Source organism: Tursiops truncatus, chromosome 2 (genome assembly GCF_011762595.2).
Source record: "Tursiops truncatus isolate mTurTru1 chromosome 2, mTurTru1.mat.Y, whole genome shotgun sequence".
NCBI lineage: Eukaryota > Metazoa > Chordata > Mammalia > Artiodactyla > Delphinidae > Tursiops > Tursiops truncatus.
The window spans coordinates 62,889,009-62,906,122 of record NC_047035.1 but is presented as its reverse complement, the minus strand read 5'-3'; the positions used below and the strand labels follow the sequence as shown (position 1 = coordinate 62,906,122).

At 35.6% G+C, this 17,114-nt stretch overlaps 1 protein-coding gene across 4 annotated transcripts in view; it reads left to right on the top strand.

Moving 5' to 3' along the window:
• The window catches only part of BRMS1L (BRMS1 like transcriptional repressor), a 42,139-nt gene extending 36,094 nt beyond the window's left edge, over window positions 1-6,045 (top strand). For 2 of the 4 annotated variants that reach the window (XM_073800547.1, XM_073800549.1), the window contains 2 exons: window positions 980-1,127; window positions 2,510-6,045. In XM_073800547.1, the coding sequence (XP_073656648.1) occupies window positions 980-1,127; window positions 2,510-2,627 (266 nt within the window). In that variant the 3' untranslated portion in view covers window positions 2,628-6,045. The remainder of the gene's footprint in view (window positions 1-979; window positions 1,128-2,509) is intronic. The other 2 variants (XM_073800548.1, XM_019924019.3) reach the window with 1 other exon arrangement.
• Window positions 6,046-17,114: the final 11,069 nt, after the last annotated feature.

The window sequence follows — 17,114 nt, the reverse complement described above, 5'->3', positions numbered from 1 at the left end:
AGCATGTGTACTATTTGTTTTCTTCATGGCACTTAACACAATTTGTAATTTTTTATTGATCGTTTACATGTTTACCTGTCTCCTGAGAGAATCGTAAGCTCCACAAAGGTCAGAAACATCTCTCTTTTAGTCGCAGTGCTCAGAAAACATTTGTTGAACGAATGAATGAGTGAATACTTATTGAACACCTTCTATATAGGAGGCACTATTTGAGGTTCTGGGAATACAATGGTGCAACAGATGGACCTCCTAGAACTTCCTTGGGGGGAAGCAGAATAATAATGTATATGTAAATAGATAACTAACAGATACTGACAAATTGTAATAATTGCTATGAAGGAAATATAAAGCTGTGATGAAGATTAACTGAGGAGTGGGTAGAGTGGTTGGGGAAGACCTTTCTGAGGTGGTGACATTTGAATGATGCAGAGGTGTGTATTTCATGGTATGCTTTTGACAGTGTGTTTCTATAAAGAACATTTTTTTTCTCTGCATGAGTTTATCTGGTGAATCTCAAACCATTTCTAGGATTTCAAAATGGAAGTTCTACTTGAGGACATTTCCTTTTTAGAATCAAAGTCCTGGGGAACTCTTGGAATATTTATTAAACTTTGCTTTTTTGGAAGTGTCAGCTGCAGGGGAGAAAATATGAAAAATATAATTTTCAGTAGAAATATGACAATTCAGATTTTAAATCTCACTTGAAGTTGGCACTAGTAATTGATAATATATCTGCTTCTCCTTCTTACACTTGTCTAGTTAATTGATTTATTATATATTGTTTAGCTTTATTAAATAGCTATATTAAAAACTGAATGAATTATATAAAAATGTAAGAAATGAAATTCTCTTGTTTTCATTAGATTTAGGTTTGTTATCTAAGAAATATTGTTAGTGTTTTTTCACATATATGCATGGGTTGGTGTTAATACTTAATGTTCTGCACTTTTCTTCTGACAATGTCTCATTAATATAACAGTTTTTGAACTGATCCCTTTAGCACCTGTGAAACTGGAAAAACACCTGCACAGTGCTAGATCCGAAGAGGGAAGATTGTATTATGATGGTGAATGGTATATACGTGGACAGACAATATGTATTGACAAAAAAGATGAATGTCCTACAAGGTAAAAAGCCTTTATCATTTCAGTGCTACTCAGTATTAGAGTTTACCACATTGTTGTCAGTAAATATTTGCTGCTTCCATAGTGCATTCATAATACATTATTAATTCCCTATGGATTCTTTTTTTCTCTTGACATATGATTTGATTAGCATGTTTACACACCAGTATTAATTTTATACACCAGAGTTACATATTAAATTCATGGACACAAGCATTAACACAAATGGAAATGTTGGAATTATTTAGCCAGGTAAGAAATCCCATTTATTAATTCTTATAATAGATGACTTGCTATGATCCTAATATTATGACCTTTAATCCAGACTGTTATGAATTTGACAGTATGCTGCCACAGTGTGGCTCTATTAATCCTTAACTTTTGGGGGTCTATTACAGTATTTTAGATTAAAAATTTGCTTCAATTAGAATGGGAAAGGAATTGAAAATTAACAAAAACTTAGAGTAGTGGGAATTAAAGTATAACTTGAAAACTGAAAATTGCCTTTTAAAAAACTCAATCTGTCTAGGCTTAAATAAAGTTTATATAATTATTTATAGAGCCTTATAAGTTTTATCTGGTGTGGCCTTTGGAAAATATTATTGCCCATTGCTGCTTTAATTCCTTTAGTAGTTTAGGATTTAATCCTCAGAGTAGTAACCTTCTACAGTAAGAAACTATCTTTTTCTAGGCATCAGTAGTAAATAAAGTGTTTGCGTTTAGTATAGAATACTCATTTCAGGATCAGTGTGTATAGTAACTTTTCTCATAGAAGCTCATTGAGCTAATTAATTACTAGGTTATACATGATACCCATGGATTCTTTGCTTTATCTTATTGCTTTTGAGACATTTAACTACTACTACTTAGCATAAATGTGGTTAAAAAGGAGATGAAATAGCATAAAAGAGGATTAAACACATATATTTTTAGAAAGATGTCTATGTAAAGATTAGTAGTGTTAAAAAAAATCTGTACAAGTACCACAGATGCTTGACACTGGGAATTAAGTTTGGCATTTGAAAGATTTCCTACTGCCAAGGCTGATATGAGTTGGAGGTGTAATACTACATAAGGAGTGGTGTTAGCTCCACTTTTTCTTCTTTTGGAGGTGGGGTGGGAATGGAGTTAGGGACAATGTGCTTTTAATAGTTCTAGTAGTAAGTTTTACCAACTCTACTAAGAAAAGAAAGGAGATTATCTATTAAGTGTTGCTGAATGTGATATTTTTGACAGCATGCCCTGCTGATAGCATTCCGATAAATGACAATTACATACCTGAATCTACTCTTATAGTCCAGCTATTTTGGTTTTATAGTTTGTGCTCTAAAATGAGTGGAGAAGGCATATTGTAATTCACTCATTCGTATTTTTTTTCTTTTTAGTGCTGTAATTACAACAATTAACCATGATGAAGTTTGGTTTAAGAGGCCTGATGGAAGCAAATCTAAGCTTTACATTTCACAGCTACAGAAAGGAAAATATTCAATTAAACATTCGTAATCATGATTTAAGTGTTATCTAAATCTACCTTATTAGTGTTACCAAGTATGATGTGCCATGGGAATAAAAAAATATATTCAGTAACTTAATATTCTCATCGAATCATGAGAGACTGTGTATTTGTAGGTAGTACTCTAAATAGACCTCATGTTGATATGTTATTGAAAGAGACAGTGATAAAAGTTTAATCATGATCATTACATTTATTTGCCTTTTTGGCCCAGTGACCAATAGGTATATATGGTAGGGGTTTCTTACTAAACTTTTTTCTTTGGTTTTTATGTAAATCTGTCTTACCTTTAGCGAACTATGTTAGCAATGGCTACATTTATCTGCAGTTTTCTTGATTTTCAGTGTCTTTGTCACTGATCATATATTTGTAAATAAGCCCTATAAAATGTTTCCTATAAATGGTTTGTAATAGTACATTTGTGTCAAATCAGAATTGAAATTTAAACATATATACGTGAGTATGTATAGATGGCATCATCAGCTTATTTAGAACTGATGGCCTTACTTTGCAATCTTGTTTTACCCGAAATTAAGCTATTGGGTTTGAAAGCTAAAAGGAGCACTTTTGTAGACTAGGAGCTTTCCTTCTCCTTTTCCTTGATTGTATGGAGGTGACCTATTTTTACAAATTATACTTCATGTTGATTAGAAATATTAGTGTCAAGTAATAACATGCTTCTACCTTTATTTCTTGTGAACCTTTCGAGGGCAGGTATATATGCCTGGTATTTATGATGCAGTATGTAAGTGGTGGACAGTAACTGACAGTATTGTGGTGCTTGCTGTACATGTCTGATCTTTTGAAACAGATTTTTAGTAAGCATTTTCCAGAGGTAAAACTAGATTCGTATCCTAATTTTATTCCTAGGGCAAAATAGACAGGGATGATCTCCTTGAATCTATTCCCAAATTAATATTTTTATCTTTGGTGTTTCTACACTTTAAGGCCACTTGGTGCAATTTAGAAAGCATTGGCCTCTCTTCCCCTAGTCACATTCAAAATTAACTTCTAAAACCTCAGGAACAGTACAGGGAATTGAAACCCTCAATATGGCAGCACAATTGGCTGTAGTATATATTAGGGTACAACCAAATCAGGTATTCCTGGTGGTCTTGTGCACTTTAATTTCTGTTATATTGAGACTTAAGAGGATGAGGAAGAGATCTACTTATTAACACTTAGGGCAGGAATATCTGCATTGTTCCATTTGTTTTCTCGCTATTTTACCTCTGCAAACATCTTCCTGTGCAGATCACTACTTCACAGTTGCCAAATGTTAAAATATTTGACTTCTGAAATTAATTATCAGCAGTTATGTACGTTGTTCTGTTTCTAATTAACCTTAGCAAATGTACATAATGTCATAATCTGATAGTATTTGACAGTACTTATGTATACAATGTTTCATAAGCATTTTTAATAATATTTGGATTTTTAAATTTAGTATATAATAAAAAGATGTGTTTGCGTGTCATTCGTAGTGTCTTGAATGACTTGTGCACTTTTATTATTTATAACCTGTCTACTTCTAAGAAGGATTTAAGGCAATTTACATTAATAGATATGGAGTGTCGGAGTGTTGAACAAATGTTTCTGCATCCCTAAACCACAATTCAACCTCTATTGGCGTATATTTAGATATTTAAGGCAGCTAAGTTATATTTAATTTAAATATATGCATATATGTTCTACTTTAATAAAACTGTACCGTGTAAGTTCTGAAATTTTAAGTAGAAAGTCTTTATTTTAAAAACTGACTATGATTTAGTACATTTACTTTCAGAACTTCAATGTTTATATCATATGTAACTTTTCCATAATATTGATACTGATTCAGGTAAGTGTATGCTTGTCTATGATTGAAATACTATAAAATATATTTCGTTGTTGGCAGTTTGCCATTTGACTCTGGTCAAAAACGGTCTAGTTTAGGGGAACTGTTAGAATCTGCAAAATGTGATCTAGCAGCTGCTGGTACTTTGTTTACGGTCAGACTCTGTCTTAGTATCAATATATGGACCTTAACTGTCACAGCTTCCAGGATTTCATGTTTGGTCTATCCCTTCTCGACATTTCCCATTAAAAGAATCTAATCATCAGTAATCCAATTCATCACTAATAATTATTAGCAAACACTAATGTACATTCCTCATTCTGTCCCTTCTTCTCAGTGGACACTGAGTACTTTTCATTGCAAACTTCTTCACGTAAAAGTTGTTTTGATATGTGTGTTGTTACTCAGAACTCAAACACCACTGACAGAACCATGTACAATCTTAAATACTTGATAATTATTTAAAAAGAAGAACAGGGACGTTGGTTATTTCTGATTTTGTTTTTGGATCCAGTAAGTCCAGTACACTAAAACTGAACTAAAATGAATTGATAAGGAAAATGGTTGTAGGATGAATGAATACACTAGTTAGGATTTATGTATCTCTTGCCAAGTTGGAATATAAATGATTTTAATTGCTAAATGTAAGGAAATGTAAAGTATTTTTCAAAGAACACAAAAGCTCAGAAGGAGGTTAGGGAAAATGTATGTTCCTTCTATTGTCTTCATAGATGAACTACTGGAAGTGTGCCTGATATGTCAGGTGGGATTAATTGAGGCGGTTTCCCTCATTGGTCACTGTGGCTCAGAGTCTTGCCCCTTACTTCATAGGCCCAGAAACTTAAACTTTATTCATATGCCCTGTTGTGGGCTGAATTGTATCTCCCCCGCCCCTCCAATGCATATTTTGAAGCCATCACACCCATTACCTCAGAATGTGACTGTATTTGGAGATGGGGCATTTAAAGAGGTGATTAAGTTAAAATGGGTGTTAGGTTGGGCCCTCGTCCAGTCTGACTGATGTCCTTATAAAAGGAAATTTGGACACAGAGAAATTTGGACAGCAGATACGTGAACACAGAGGAAGGACCATGTGAAGACAGTGAGAAGTCCACCACTTGCAAGCCAAGGAGAGAGGCTTCAGGAGAAACCGAACCTGCCAACACCTCAATCTTGGACTTTTAACCTCCAGAACTGTGAGAAAATACATTTCTGTTGTTTAAGCCACGCAGTCTGTGGTATTTTGTTATGGCAGCTCTATCAAACTAATAACATGCCTGAGTTGACAGCTCTGGGGGAGTTAGACCGACCCATTCACAGTGGATTGAAGTGACAGCCGAGTGTCAGTTTAATAATTTTCACTGAGAAGGAGACCAGACTCCTCAAGTCAACTACTTGGCATATTTTTTCCTTCTAGGAAAATCTGTGTGAAAGCAAACTTGGAATCAAAAGATGGTTTTGTCGAAACTTGAAGGGGTCACCTGTCCTCTTGTGAGATAGCCCCTTCCTGGTATTGTGCCAGACACATTGTTATCATCTTATTTTTAAAAAAATTTTATTGAAGTATAGTTGATTTACAGTGTCATGTTAATTTCTGATATACAGCAAAATGATTGTTATACATATATATATTTATATTCTTTTCCATTATGGGTTATCTCAGGATATTGTATATAGTTCCCTGTACTATACAGTAGGACCTTGTTGTTTATCCATTCTATATATAATAGTTTGCATCTGCTAGTCCCAAACTTTGAACGCATGCTTCCCCAGCCCCACTTCCCCCTTGGCAACCCCAAGTCTGTTTTCTGTGTCTGTGAGTCTGTTTCTGGTTTGTAGATATGTTCATTTGTGTCATATTTTAGATTTCACGTATAAGTGATATCATATGGTATCTGTATTTCTCTCTCTGACTTACTTCGCTTAGTATGTTAATCTCTAGGTCCATCCACGTTGCTGCAAATGGCATTATTTCATTCTTTTTTATGGTTAATATTCCATTGCATACGTATGCCATATCTTCTTTATCCATTCGTCTGTTGATGTACATTTAGGTTGTTTCCATGCCTTGGCTATTGTGAATAGTGCTGCTATGAACATAGGGGTGCATGTATCTTTTTGAATTATAGTTTTGTCTGGATATATGCCCAGGAATGGGATTGCTGGATCATGGCAACTCTATTTTTAGTATCTTATTTTTGATTTTATTTTTTCCTGGTGCTCTGCTGACCAGGATCTCACTGTGCAGGCCTGGTCCACAGCCCCCCTCTAAGTTCTTTCTATATTATGTACTTTGCTACTCTGCCCAGTTTATTGGACCAGTGTGGCCCCTGGCTCATGGACAGCCAGTGATAATAATACTGGTAATTCGAATGCCTGCCATGTGCGAGGAACTATGTTTAGTATATAAACAGAAAGTCATTATTTAATATTTTTCATGTTGGAAACAAAATGAACATAAATGTCAGAATTCTGATATGCTTACTTTATAAATTTACCATATATTAGGAATTTCTGGGGTTTTTTTCCTCAAGGTATGCAAGGCAAAAGATTGTGGCAGAACTTATATTTTGAATGGTCTTAAACTTAGTTGATTATCTCAAGTTGCTGATCTTCCTGAAAAATGTATATATGTTATATATGTTATCTATCATCTATCTTCTTTCTATCTATCATCTATCTATAACTAGAAAGCAACTATAAGTCTAAAATTTCTTTGTTCCTAAACTTGAAGTTAATATATTCTCTTTCAAAGACACAATTTATTAAAGAAGGTCAAGGGGAAAAGTTATGTAGTAACAATCTTTAGAGTTCATTTTTCCTTTCCTTTTCCATTTTTCTGTATCTAATAGAAGTCTGAAGTGGGTGAACTTGCCAGGAGACTGTTGCATTCTCTTGAAGAGAGAAGAGCTATAATTCTAGTCCAGAAGCAGGCCACATGGTAGCATTTCATCTCTGCTAGTAAAGATTATAATTTATGTTAAACGGCTTAGGAAACCAGATCCTCAGGCAGAGGCTAAATGATACCTGCTATTAGTGGGATATTGAAAGAAATATATTTCGCTTATTATTGAGCAAATATGAAAATGTTATTGGTAATGGCAAAAATAGTGAAGTGTTTTCACTTCTTTGAAGATAAATTTATGATTTCAGTGTATTATGTTTAAGTACATTTATGGGTAATTGCACTTATTAAGGAAAGACGATTTAAAAAAAACTTCAGGTACTGTTTAAATTATTCATTGGCTACAGCAATTTTTTTTTATTGGGGTATAGTTGTTTTGCAATGTTGTGTTAGTTTCTACTGTACAGCGAAGTGGAGTTCCCTGTGCTGTACAGCAGGTTCTCATTAGTTCTCTATTTTGTACATAGTAGTGTGTATATATCAGTCCCAATCTCCCAGTTCTTCCCCCCCCAACTCCCCCACCACTATAGCAGTTTTTGATTTGAAGCTTACCCTCCATGGTGTTAACCTATACGTATTTTATCAATATACTTATATATGTATAAATAATGACAGTACCCACTATGTCAGGGCCAAATTGGTTTGGGCCTTTCCTATACACCCTTGAGCTGTACCGTCCCTCATGCCCAAGGGTCTTTTGGGAGGTTTCAGGCTTCTCATAGTCAGGGGAGCCCAAGGGTTGTGTCTGCTCGTTCCCCTTCCCCTCCTGTAGAGCTCTCCTCTCCCTCCTCCTGGTGTGACTGCTCAAGGGAGTTCTTAGCACCAGTCATGGTCATGGCCCAAGTCCACTCTCTGCGAGGCTGCCGAGGTGAAGGAAGACCAAAGAAGGAGAGGATGCTGGTCTGTCCACTGCCTGCAAGATGCCTCCTGTGTCCTCTCCTAGTTCTCTGGACTTCCTCTTTTTCTCTCTCCATTTTGAGCTTTAGAAGATTCCATGACTTATATTGGTTGTTTTTCTGCTAGGTAAATAAAATAGGGCAAAGCAGGACCCATTATTTACATTAAAGGAATATTATACGTACTCTTCTGTGCTTGTCTTTTTCTTTAATGTCAAGACTTTTTATTAATCACCTTTAAAAATTAAAAAATATATATATATTCTTTTTCAGATTCTTTTCCATTACAGGTTATTACAAGATACTGAGTATTGTTCTCTGTGCTATACAGTAGGTCCTTGTTGTTTATTTTATACATAGTAGTGTGTATCTGTTAATCCCAAACTCCTAATTTATCCCCCTCTCCCCATTTTCCCCTTTGGTAACCATAAGTTTGTTTTCTATGTCTGTGAGTCTATTTCTGTTTTGTAAATGAGTTCATTTGTATCTTTTTTTTTTAAGATTTCACATATAAGTGATATATGATATTTGTCTTTCTCTGTCTGACTTACTTCACTTAGTATGATACTCTCTGGGTCCATCCATGTTGCTGCAAATGGCATTATTTTGTTCTTTTTTATGGCTGAGTAATATTCCATTGTATATATGTACCATATCTTCTTTATACAGTCATCTGTCGATGGACATTTAGGTTGCTTCCGTGTCTTGACTATTGTAAAGAGTACTGCCTATAGCAGGTATTTTATTTCTAAAACCCAGAACTGATTTTTTCACTCCTGGCTGAACTTCAGCTCTTTTGCCCAGCACTCCAGTTCTACTTTTTCCAGAAACTGTTTCTTCCCCAACCATGTGGTTCCAATGGGAGCATCCATCTCTCTCATGCTCTGCCGTTCTTGGTCACAGTTGTTTAGATTAGGTGGGTCTGTAACTCAGGCTGCCCCAGCTGGAACCCTCCCCTGGGATCTTTCAAATTATATCTGTGGAAAGAGAGTCAGTCTCCCTTTTTAAATGTAAGTGGGAAGACAATTAAGCAATAGGCAATTAAGTTTCCTGCCCTGTGGAGAAAGATGACATGGAGAGCTGAAGAGATGAGAGACTGTTCTTGGCATTTAACTTCCTGCTTCCAGCTAACCCACAGTCCACCTGCACCCAATCTTCCTCATGTTACATGAGTCTTCTAATAAATACCCTCCTTCTAATTTTTTTTTTTTTAGCTTACAACATGTATCATGAACACCAGGGCTTCAAATTCTATTGATTTCCATCTTAAAAAAACATAATAAACTTTTATGGTTTCACCACAAATTCAAGGAATAACACTAAAGGTATTGGTAGAATTGCAAACGTTCCCCTGAGAAAGAAAAGCAGTCCCTGACAACTGGGAACTGTCTGGCACTGGCCTTTGTGTTCTGTTGAGCATAAACAATCGCATAGAACATCAACATCAAACAAGGCCACTCTGTGCCCGCGATGAAGTGAGACGAAAAAACCAAGACCCTGCTCCCCCTCATAATCTTGTGTAAGTATAGACAAAACCAAGGTCAGCCTGCCAACCACAAAAATCTGAAAGCTTCCCCTATCCTGGCTAATATGAACAGCTGCTGCTGTTTTATCCATGGTGGCTTTGGCCTTGTTTCATTCCTCCTGCCTTATAAATAAGATTTATTAAAGTGCCCAATCACAGAAGTGCCCCCACTTCCTGACAGTATCCCATCCAGAGCCAAGCCCCACTTCCATGAACACAACCCCACATCTCCCACTATAAGTCCAAATCTTCTAAGTCCTTTCTCACACCTTCTTTCTCAGACACCCACAGCCCCCATGGTGTGTGCGCTCCCTCGTTGCAGTGAGCAAGAAACCCAACTTGTTTAACTGTAGGTGTGTTCCTGGTCGTCTTTGGCTGGAGGGCACTGACACATGGAACCTTTAAAACTGTTTTGCTTGAAGCGCTTTTTAAATTAGATTTAGTCTGAAGATACCTAGGTATATTCTGGACAGTGTTCTGGGAGCTCCCTGTATGTAATTATAGTGACTGATAAAATACTGTAGGCTTTCATTTTCAATTACATTGTAGAAGAATCATGAAAGACAAGGTGAAAGGGTATTTCATGAAAGACATTTGTACTGCAGTCTAACTTAGATAGCACTTTGCTTCCCAAACCAGAAAATAATGTTAATATTTTAACTACATTAACCAGGGACTGTCTCCTGGAAATGTAAAAGCTGTACTACGATTGCATTTTGATTAAAACCTGAAGGTGGCAGTAAATTCTTACAAGACTTAGGTGCTTAGTTTGGAATTTGTATTTTTTCTTTTAATTATTCAAAATCGTATAGTGAGACTGCAGTCACATTTAATTCTGTTGCGTACTAATTAAGGGATATTCAGGAAGAAGATAAAGTTCGAAACAAGCATTATATTGTTATTACTGTTTATTGACTGAAAAGAATTCACCATGTAAAAGGCTTAGGAACATTGCAACGGATTATATGCTTTAGAGTTACTACAGAAACAGAGTGTGGAATTAAAAAAAGGAAACAGAACTTTTTGTACAGATCGAAGTGCTCTGAAGGGATGTGGCAGTAAATAGTTTGTCTGTTAAATCAATAACCCTGTTGTAAGCTTTGCTCCCCACTTCTCCAATTTTATCCTCAGCATTCTTAAAATAGTTTTGTATGGTTGTGTTTTACCCAATAATCTACTTATAATCAATAGAATCTCTAGACTGTTATTAATCAGGAATGACCTAGCTGATAATTCAATAAAGAATATTTATAAATAGCAAATTAATAAATATTCACACTGGAAAATGAATTACTTCACTGATCTTTTATATAAAGATCTAGAACTAGATTGCTTCATAGTTCCTTCTCTTAGGGTATAAACATTGTCATTGAAACATTGAGTTATACCCAAAGTTAGGGTGATGTTTTAGTGACCTCAGTATATAGGCATACGATTATTAGAGCTTTGAAAATTGGGAAGCATAGACTTTCTATAATCTTTCTAGATTAAAGTTAAAATAAACAGGTACTGTATGTATTAGTGGGTAAATACACAAAATAGTTAAGTTTTTTGAGCAAGATAAATGATATTTTAAATATCTTCCAATACCATGCTGACACAGGAGTAATTATCAGTTTAGAAATTATTAATATGGATGATCTGAATTTTAAGATATAATTTTATCTCTCCACTTAATTTTATTAACTATTTTAAACTATTCAACTCTATTTTTAAGATTGTAGTATACTAATAAATGACTTTATCAACCACAGTAAATACAACTTTAATTTTCATAATTACATAGAATTTATTTTTATCATTTGTTATGGCCATCTCTCTTAGGCACTCAGAAATTTTACATGAAGAATGAAAGAGGTTAGTCATGGGTTGTTTATTTTTGACCAGGGAAAAATGTAAAGTTAGAAGCACAGATTTCTGACGTATACATTTATTCCTGATAGCTGTTCATAATAGAGAATTTCAAAAATAGTCATTTTTAACAGTTATTCTCAATAATTTTAGATGACTAGTTCATTTCATTTTCAAGTAGCATTTAGATTTGTTTGTAATACTTGAAAACTTGTAAAGAAAAAAATGTCTCTTTTTTGCACTTCCATTATAGAATATATCTAACTTAGATAGTGAGATACCTGTAACCTTACCCCTCAGAGAGAGGCACTAATTGTGCTCTGTGTGTGTGTGTATGTGTGTGTGTGTGTATATGTGTGTGTGTGTGTGTGTGTGTGTGTATTGTCTTTAAGGACATTATTTTTAAGGATCTATCTGTGTCATTCAAAAAGAATGTCTTTTAACTGTAGATTCTGTATAAGTTAGAGCTATTTTAGCTTATGTGCTTGAATTCCATTTTGTCAGTTGGAGAACATCATAGTAAATATAAATATAACTCCCTATATGTGATCACGAGTTTAAAATGTAGTTATGTACAAGTAAAGTCTGCATTAGTAATTATTTGTAATTATTGACTGTAGCGGTGATTAATACTGGCTGCCAGCAGAGGGCGCTTTGAGGTGTCCCTGTTAGAATTCCAAGATTTGGGCGGCCCAAGAGTTCAGACTGTTTGTCTTCAAACTGTTTTCCTAAGAGTAAAGACATTACTAACATTTCTTTATTTCCTATGATTTCCTGTCTCAATTTAAAAACTCCCAGACTGTCTGGCAAGGGATAAGAAGGCCATCAACACCTAATGGAAAAGAGGAAGCCTGAGCGGGAACCAGTGCCAAGGTAACCTTCTGGATGACCCAGGGCAGTGGCTTTCCTTTTGACAGGGACACATGTCCTAATACATACACGTGTATGCACACACATACCACACACATGCACCTAAAACAAAAGTATCTTGAAGCAACATTTACCCTTATAATGTATGAAAGAGGCATTTAAATTTTTAAATACTTAAATGAAATGTAGAAAATAACGGGGTTTTTCAAGGAACCTGACAAACTTGATTTGGAAATGGATATGGAAGAACAAAGGACAATAGCACCCAAAACACTTCCAAAGAAGAATAAGCTGAGTTATCTTCTCACCAGATACTAGAATTTTAATAAAGATTTTGTCATTAAACAGTGAGGTATCAGCACAGGAATAGACGATGAGATCAGGGGAACAAAACGCAGAGTGTAGGAGCACACTCATCCCACTTGGACATCTATGAATGCTTAATACATGACTGAGGGAGGATTGCAGAGCCATGAAGAAAGGGTGGACTTTTCAATAGTGGCTGTGGAAAAATAGTTACCCATATGGGAAAATATGGAAGTTGAACTTCTACATTAATACAAAAATTAATTTTAGATGGAAAATTCTGGAGAGATGATGATGACAGCAGCATGGTTTTTCAATGTCTTTTATTCTCCACATAAAAGCGTTCAGAGGAACCAGATAGCAAAACTAAAAACTCATGGACTCCATTTACGACAAAACTAAATGGAGAAGTTTCCTTACGGACCCCAAACTATAGGTAGGTGAGGCCAAACCACCATCAGCCACAAAACACAAACAGCATCTGTGTAGGAGGAAGAAGGAAGCAACAGGGAAGAGGAGACCCTTAAAGTAGCCAACAGGTATTCACTGGAAAGCAACGTGGGCCACTTTGAGGAGAGCAGCTGGCACTTGCTGAGGTTCTGCTCTCTCCAATACCAAGGGCCCTGAAGGAAGACGGACTGAAGGAGCTGGAGAAGCCCCGCCCCATGAACTCTCCAAACAGACCTGACAGGAGCCCTTTTGGGTCAGGGATCCCACTGAGGAGAAACTTCTGGGAATATAATCAAAGATGAGCAGCATGGAAACGATAGAGATGAAGGAAAGAGAAGGTTCAGACCGAGGTGGTGTGTGGTAACAAAACCAAGAAAATCTCAGAAAACAAGCCACCATATTTTTGAGCATCACATGGAAACAACTCAAGAGGGAACTCTGTAAAATTTTATATTAAGGAGTAAGACAAATGTGAAACAATGAAGATGTGTATCATGAGTTCACTCATTTGTCAATGATGCAAGTGACCTCTTCGATGAACTGGATAATAGTTTTCAAGTATTTTCTCATTTTTGGGGTGCTATTCAAAAACGTAATGGCTATAGACGCAATACACTTTTAAGTTTAATTTGCATTATTACCATTTCCTCCTTCAGTTTCTTAAGTCTAGACAATTGTAAAAAACAATAAAGCCCTAGTTTATAGGATTTGTCAATCTCTGTGACGTACATACTCCCACCATGGTCGACTTCAGGCTACCAAATGTGATGTCACTGAAGGCGGGGTTGAGAAGAGTTGTGCAGCCTCTCACCATGATAGAGTAATATGGTGTTTCCACCATGCAGATGTAATCCATGTAAATAACCTTAAAAGCATAGGTAGTAATGACATGTAGTAAAATAATTAGGAGATGATGAGTTTTGTTTATTTTCTACCTTTTCTCTCAGTATGATTTAATTGTAAGTTTATATAGTTTAATTTTTAATAATGGATATGTTTAACATCCAGCTTACAAAGTTCCTGAAAATTTAACAACTGGCTCTGCTGAGCTGATATGAGGTGTCCCCAGCACTGGATAAGAGGGAGAGAGTGTGTGTAGTATGTAATGGCCTGACAAAGTAGAGTATAACTGTTTTAAGAATAAGAAGAGTATATGAATTTTTAAAATGTTTTCAAGTAGTTATATTGGTGGTAATATTAATATTATTATTCTGAGACTGTTGTGTGTGTAGTATGAGATAAACTGAGTAATTGGGGAATATATTAATTCTATCATCCTCTGCATTCTTGAGAACCAGAATTCTCATCTGGAAGAAAGGAGATACAATAGGAAAGAGGTTACATAAAACCTTGAGGTGGAATTGGAATTATCAATATGGATGCAACAAATATTTCACATATATTTCCTAGTTCTGTCCACCGAACAGCCTAAAAACAATGATCAACCCAGAAACAGGGTGCATCCTTTGTGCTTAGATTGTGATACAATGTATAATTCTCATTACAGTTTCTCATTAAAAGAAACCAGGGCTTTTGGGAGAAATGGTCAAATCGAGGGCAAGAAATAAACAAGAGAAGCCTAGAACATCCTATATTACCAGAGAGAGAAAACTATCAAATACTGCTAGAGTCACATCAAAAGGATTCAGGGGCTGGCTTTAAAGGGCTCCTAGTGGTAAAAAATGGGACAATTTGAGCTCAAATATGATAATAATTACAATGGACTGAAGCCCATAAAAATGTTTACATTGAAAAGCTCATAATGATTTTGTGTGTGCATGTGTGTGTTTAACCTTTGGAGAATAAGGAAGCAATTCATTATCTTGAAAACTGGTGAATAAAGAGAAAGACAACAACATTTACCTTGCCTTTCCTGTATGAACTGCACTACTTGGTAACAACAGAGTAGATTATTATAAAGGTAATCTAACAATTAAATTAAAGTAATAGAATTTGAATATTGCCATTTGGCAATTTCTAATGAATGGCTATAAGCATTAAACATCATTGGCTGCTAAGATCACAAAATAATGAGATAATCAGAAATCACATGCCTCTTATAGTCTTGAACCTGAGTCTGATCCAGTTTCTGGATGCAACTGACAATTTGCAGAAATTCAGAGAACAGAAGAAAATTTTGGATTGTACCAAGAATATGCAATCAGCAAAATTCAGTCTGTGGGAGACTCTCCAGCCAAATGGCCCAGTTTCTTCAACTGAAAAAGTGTAAGGAAATGAAAGGGATAGAGGGAGAACTTATCGAATAAGACATACTTAAAAGACATACAATTTTATTAAAACTAGGCAAGAATAACTGATGGTGTGTTGACAAAACTATATTTAAAAAGCAAAGAAGTGATTATTATAAAAGCTAAATGGTCGTTATTCATGTGGGACGAAGAAGAGTGGTGACTGGGATGGGACACGTGGAAGAAGCTTCTGGAGCTGCTGGAAAGATTCTACTTCTCGACTAAGGTATGTTTGCCTTATAATAATTTCTTGAGTTATATATGTGTATTGTATATTGTGTATATGTGCTTTTTCTGTCTTCACATTTTACTTTACAATAAAAAAGATTTAAACCTGGGTGATGGAGGGGCATGCAGGAAAAAGAGGAGAAGTCAGAAAACAGTATTTTATGATTTCTGAAATTGGAATTTAGAGCCGATGTTTGAATTGTTATCCAGCTAGCAACTTGGTGGCTTTGGTATAGCTTCATCGCACAGTACTAAGTGGTATGAATACAATAGAATTGAAGAGGTTAATTTTCTTTCTGCAAGAATGTTTTGGTAGAGTGTTAGTGAGTGGGTGAGATAATGGGCATTTGGGCTTCTTGTATGCTGCATGGGCAGGTGAATATCATTATGGCCTGTATGATGGACTATTTGGTAATATCAAAAGCCTTAAATATGCACATACCCTTTGTCCCAGAAATACTGCTGCTAAGAATGTATCTTAGGATAATAAAGGGTCAAGATATATGTAAGTACATAGATATTTATTGCATCAATGTTCAGATAGAAAAATGGAAACAATGTAAAATTTGAATAATAGTAATTCATATAGATTTTGATAGAGCTATACTGTCACTGGCGAATTATGCAGGTATTTTATAAAAACATGAATGTGTATTTGTATGTGTGTGTTTGTATATAATTGATACCTAAAAACCTGGACAGGGGTTTTAGTTAAGGTAGCAGCAGGACACAGATGGCACACTGAATTTGAGTAATTTGAGCAGAGTTCAGTATAGGGGTTATTTACAAGGTGTAGGCAGAACATAGAGAAACAATGAACAATAGTACAGAACCTGGAACTTATAAGGGTATGGAGGTGGGATGTTCTTACCACCTCCAGGCCTGCCTAAAAGAGCCAGAGGAAGGGGCTGTTCGGTGGAGATGGCCTTTTGACAGGATTTGTGACTTTTCCTAAAGGGATGTAGTCTTCCCATAGCAACTCGACAGTGTGGTTCCTGGAAAATGAATATCTTGGCCTCTTTTTCCTTCCTCCCTCTACTCTCTTACTAGTGTCCTTCATTCACTGAGCTCAACCAGAAGTCAGACTGCAAAGGGGTCCTTTGATGCAGTCCATGTAGATCAGCCTATATAGCACAGAGCAGGGTGGGCAGGATTGAGAATGGATCCTGAGGGGCAATCAGAAAATACCCAGATCAACAGGTGTACAGCAATATGTTAACAGAGGTTATCCTGGACAGTGGGATTATGGGTTCATATTCTTGTCTATTTCTTTTAATTTTTTGAAAATGAACACGAGAGTTTTTAAAAGTTTAAAAAGTTGTGTGTTTTTTGTGGAAATAGTTTACCTTAAATTATCTGG